General features: G+C 48.2%; 1 protein-coding gene across 1 annotated transcript; it reads right to left on the bottom strand.

Annotated features, from left to right (window-relative positions):
• Positions 1-402: 402 nt before the first annotated feature.
• LOC106908789 (ras-related protein Rab-8B) lies at positions 403-4594 on the bottom strand. The gene is made up of 8 exons (XM_014975008.2): positions 4372-4594; positions 2625-2685; positions 2372-2432; positions 2227-2304; positions 2055-2144; positions 1893-1958; positions 1719-1769; positions 403-1645 (listed from the first exon to the last, which is right to left on the bottom strand). The coding sequence occupies exons 1-8, from the start codon at positions 4493-4495 to the stop codon at positions 1556-1558; spliced, it is 621 nt and encodes a 206-aa protein (XP_014830494.1). The 5' UTR covers positions 4496-4594; the 3' UTR covers positions 403-1555.
• Between the last annotated feature and the right edge of the window lie 1120 nt (positions 4595-5714).

The following is a 5714-nucleotide window of genomic DNA, read 5'->3' as shown; positions in this document are numbered from 1 at the left end:
GCTCAGCAGCGTTTGTTCTGACCCGATCTGGTTCTACCAGACCTCAGTGGTACCGGGATCAGGTACATCCAGGTGTTTTTATCCAGAAAATCGTCCTCAGAACCATCCGATCCAGAACCAGGGATCAGCCGGTTCTGGAACCCGGACCTCAGATGACCCCGATGAAATTTTACGCCGTCCGTTTTGAGCGACTCTGAAACAACCGGGTCGGGTTTCAGGTTCTGCTTCAGTCTCTGAGGACGACCTCTGACCTCCACTGTCTGGCTGAACAGAACCACATTTGTTCTGTTCTCTCAAACAGAACCAGGCAGAACTTTCCATTCGGACCAGGACTTTTGTTCACTTCGATCCGATCAGGCCCAGCTCTTCATCATCATCATCCTCTGACACAAGGAGACAAACTCCAATATAAAACAAGTTTATTTAGAAAATCCTTCATGTTACAATACAGTTAGAGGCTTTTATTCTGAAAGTCAGGTAGAAAAATAAACTCGAGGAACTCTGGAGACAGCCGGGTTCTCCGGATCAGTTGCATAGCCGGTTCCGGTTGGGTTCTGCTGACCTCAGACCAGCTGACGGATCAGAACCTCCTCATGTAAAACTGATTCTCCACAGGAAGCTGAAACATTTCCTGTTTCACTGAAAACTGCAGCACTTCCTGTCCTGAGACAACTGTTAGAGCAGATAACTTCAAAATAAAAGCATGAAAACAAACCGAAGCTGCGTTGAAATGAAACCATCAGTCATCCTGGTTGGAGACGTCAGACCGAAATGTGCCTACTTCTTGCTCACAGCTGCCATTTTTAAATCAAGCATGGCCACCCTGCTGACCCCGAGGTGACCTTCCTGGAGACAGCTTTAAAGGGACAGTTCACACGTTTGAGCGCGCTCAGTTTGAACAATCAGAGCAGAAACATCTGCAATCAGTAACACAGGGAGCTGGATGAAGCTCCTTAGCCTAGTCAAAGGCCAGACACTGATCTCTTGCAGATGCTGTGGGGAGACAGGAAGTGATGAGGGGACAGCGTCCCTCAGATGGAGATAAGAACCTTCTCCTGAAGGGATTTCATCCAGACAGAGTAGATGTTGGGGTGTGCTAACTTTTCCCTGAGTTGGAGAAAACATTGGTTGTCCTACTGATTGGTTCCTGTTTATTTGGATAAAATCACTTTAAATTCTGGAGATAAATATGAAAGATTATGTGAACATCTAGTAAAGAGCTGATCAAGGGGTGTACTAACTTGTCCTTGTGAACATGCTCTTCTTAGAGCGAGGTGCTGGAGGAGGGAAGTAATGATTTCAGCTGAAACTGAGCGCGCTCAGATGACCAATCAGGAAAAACACGGACTGTCCCTTTAAGTGTGTCTGTACATGTAAGGTCAGCCCCTATATAAGCCCCGCCTCCATCCTACAGAAATAAAAACTGCCGATTGTTTTCACGTTTCAAGGCAGCCGCCATCATAACCTGGATGGAGGAGGAGCCACAGTGGGTCAGGAGGCTCCGCCTACCGCAGTGAGCGTCTGCAGGTGATTGGTGGGCCGCTGGAGGCTCCGCCTACAGCAGCGAACACCTGAACACGCTCTTCTTGGAGAGCGGCTCTGAGATCTTCACTTGGCCACCTCCACCTGCCGGACCCCCGTCGTTCTGCAGAGAAAACAAGGAATGTCACGGAGACCTGGAAACACCTGGAAACACCTGGAAGTTCAGGTCGACTCACCATCTTCCTGTTGAGGCGGCTCATGATGTCTCTGGCGAGGGTCAGGAAGCCCTGAGGAGAGAAAGATAACATTACCCCCGGGTTCTACTGCGCTGAGTCATTTAACCACAATTAATCAGTTCCAGTCGGGTCGGGTTCTACAGCAGCCCGGGTTCTGGTCGGGTCCGGACTCACCTCCTCCACATTGATGCTGGACTTGGCGCTGGTTTCCAGGAACTTGATCCCGTAGTCGATGGCGAGCTGAAGGACAACAGAACCGCACGTTAATAACGTCACCGGACCCGTTGGGTTCTGATCCATCTGCTTCCTGTCATGTGATCAGGAAACTCCGCCCACCTTCTCTCCTCTCTCCTTGGAGACCTGCCTCTTGTCGTTCATGTCGCACTTGTTTCCCAGGATCATCTTCTCCACGTCTGCCGACGCGTGCTGCAACACAAACATGGCCGCTGACCCGTCAGGTGGTCGATGACATCATCAACGCTGGGTCACATGGCGGGGCGGGGCCTACCTCCTCGATGTTACGTATCCAGTTCCGGATGTTGTCGAAGGATTTCTCGTTGGTGATGTCGTACACCAGCATGATACCCTGCCGCGACAAACAGGAAGTGACACGTCTGCACTGACCAGTGGAAAGGGGAGGGGGCGTGGCCTACCATGGCGCCTCGGTAGTAGGCTGTGGTGATGGTCCGGAAGCGTTCCTGACCCGCCGTGTCCCTGCGGACAGAAACCGAACCGGGTTCACGGGATTAATATGGGTTAGTGATTCCGAACAGATTCTAGTTCACTTAACTGATCCACAAACAACGAATCAGTTCAGATCCAGAACCAGTTACTCCAACTGGACCTGTATTAAGTGATCCAGAACCAGAAAAAGTTCTCCAAGCCCGGTTCAAGACCAGCTCTCACCAGATCTGCAGTTTGATCTTCTTCCCGTCCAGTTCCACGGTCCGAATTTTAAAATCGATTCCTGAAACAGAGGTGGACAACTATGAGTCACGTGTGTCAAACTGAAGGTCCACGGGCCAAATCGGGCCCGCTGTAACCGACCTGTGGCCCTTCAGACCCCAAAGGGACAGAATTAGAACTTCATCATAACAGCTGTGTGGTTAGATATTTGATGTTTTATCACCAGATCACATCTGTAGAAAAGATGTCAAACATTTGGTCTGATGGAAAGGGAATCGCACAGAGACAGAGATCAGGAACAGCTCCGCACCGCCCGCCTGGCAGCTGGAGGTGCAGAAAACAAACCTCCCTCGGTTATTTTTAAAACACAAACGTGACCAAACATCACTTCCTGCCTCAGACGAGGAACTTCCTGTTCCTGCAGGTCCCATGACTGAAACCAGAACCGACAGCAGAACCTGTTCTGTTCATCATCTGGGTCGCAAAGAGGAAAATGGTTCTGCAGAGACCCACCAGAACCGGTCAGACCCGACCAGAACCGGTCAAACCCACTGCAGGTCCGGTTCTGAGCTCGTCTCAGCTTCTGGTTCTGGACAGTTTCTGACCCGGTGATGTCATGGTCCAGCTTCCTGTCACCTGACCAGCAGAAACCAGCTGACCCAACCAGTTCTGATCCAGAACCGGTTTGATCTCAGCTGGATTCTTGCTCCGCCTCTGAACAGGAAGTGAAACTGAGCCGCTTCCTGTCTGCATCTCTTAGCAAGGCTGAATGTGGTTCTGATCCGATTCTGTTCTGCATCAAGGTTCTGACACGATTCAGGGTTTCCTACAGAACTGGTTCTGGTCTTTGGTCAATGTTTGTGTTCAGAACCAACCGGGCCCAGATCAGCTCCTAGTTGTTGAACCCGGTTCTGCTGAACTAAAACCCTGTGGGAAAAGTATTCATGCCCTCTGATTAACACCACTAGACCGGTTCTGACCCGCTGGACCGGTTCTAACCTGCTGCACTCCAGACTTTGACTAGGCCACTCTGAAACCTTCATTTTGATGCTGGTGGGTTCTGGATCAATGTTCTGGACCAGAACCCAGATGTTCTGGACCTTCAGCTTCAGGGAGGTTCTGATCCGGTTCCATCGGGTCCAGAAGTCCACATCACTATACCACCCTGATGGGCTGCAGGTTCTGTTGGTTCTGCTCCAGATGGAACGGCACCAGGACGGTTCTGGTCGATGTGAAATGGGTCTTTGTGTTTTTCTGGGCCAGAACTGGTTCTGGTCCTGGATCTCTGATGACCTTTGACCATAGCAGCAGCAGTGAGCCCTGCAGAACTCCAGATGTTCTGGTTCTTCTGGACCTCCTGGATGAGTTTCTGTCAGCCTGCTTGGTGCTGCCAGTCTGGTTCTGGTTCTGGTTGGTTTGGGTCAGTTTCTATTTCTTCTGGTTGTTTTTGTCTCTTTTTACATTTTTAATATGAAGTACCTTGAGAACCCAGTGACGGGCCCACCGGGCCTCCCAGAACCAGAACCTTCACATGATGATTCCTTTCAGCCATGATGAACTGAACTGGTTCAGGAGAACCGTTCCAGAACCGGTTCAGTTCATCTGTCTGATCAGAACATCCTGATGGTGATGAAGCTGAGAATCATCATCATCAACAGAACTGGTGGGACGCAGGTAGGCTGACGTCACAGAGCTGTCCCGGTACCAGAGGCGGGTGACCATCTGGACCGGACCGGGCCGGACTCACCGATGGTGGAGATGAAGGTGGTGTTGAACGCGTCCTCGCTGAAGCGGAACAGCAGGCAGGTTTTGCCCACGCCGCTGTCTCCGATCAGCAGCAGTTTGAACAGGTAGTCGTAGCTCTTCGCCATGTTCGGGTTCGGTTCGGCTCCGGTCCGGATGGGCCCGGCTCTGCTCCGCGAACCTCTGCTGGAGCCGCTCAGATGGACCGACGGAGAAGCAGGAAACGGTTCGGCATCAAGTGTTCCGACAGCACACCGGATCCACTTCCGGTTCTCTCCTTTCACAATAAAACAGTCCCATTTTCTGAGCTGTGCTGGCTCCGACCCTCCTGGAAGTGGACCAGAACCGACCGGCTGTCAAAGTTCAAATAATAGTAATAATAACATCTGGTGTTCCTCAAGGAAACGAGGATAAACTGCAGATAAAAATTCAGTTTTCATCTTTGACTTTATTATCACCCAGAAATCCGTCAGTTCTGATCCAAAGCAAATGATTGTCATCGGGTTCAGAACCAAGAAGAACCAGAACCAAGAGTCACTGTTATATTCACATTTTAATTCTTCTTTAATGGAATTAAGTCCCTGCTGGCTCCTCTGAACAGGAACTTTTATTTTGAAATAGGGTTTCTGCTGTTTCCGGTGAATGTTCGTCAGCATGTACAGGAAACGGGGGCCGGGTCAGATGGGGTCACGTGGACCTCAGAGCTCCATGTGAAGCTTCAGATTCATTAAAATAAAATAAACTGGAGTTCGCCACCGTACCTCAGGACAGGAAAAACATTTTATCAGACAGCAGGAGAAAGAAATAAAGTAATACTTACCAAAAGTTTTATCAATCTTATTATTATATGATTTTTTTATCTGGATCTTTTTTTTGTTCTGTCGTTAATCAAGTTTGGCAGCACAATAATAATAAGAAAAAGACTTTATCTATTCTATAATACATAATCATTAAAATATTTACTTTGATATTTAAATGAAATTGGTTATTAATATTTCCTTCAAATAGAAACTTTGTTAAACTAAAAACACTAACACCTCAGCACAGGGCTAATAATAAAGCTGAATGTATTCTGCTGAATACATTCATTGCTGAATGAATGTATTTTGTTTATTGAAGAAACACTGAAGAGTCAACTCTCAATTCAATCAAAATTAAATTTAAAAAATGTAATTAAGATACAAACAAGTTAAATCAGATACAGGATAAAATGATTGTCCACGCAAAGATATCCGACGATGAGCACCAAAAAGTCCAACTGCTTCCAAAAACAACTGAGATTTCTCAAAATATTCTAAGTTTATGTATGATTTTTTTTTAAATGCTGCAGGCCGGTGTCTGACTTCC

This window comes from Poecilia mexicana, unplaced genomic scaffold, assembly GCF_051168715.1.
Source record: "Poecilia mexicana isolate PSO_F unplaced genomic scaffold, ASM5116871v1 scaffold_3, whole genome shotgun sequence".
NCBI lineage: Eukaryota > Metazoa > Chordata > Actinopteri > Cyprinodontiformes > Poeciliidae > Poecilia > Poecilia mexicana.
This window is presented reverse-complemented; position numbering and strand designations above follow the sequence as displayed.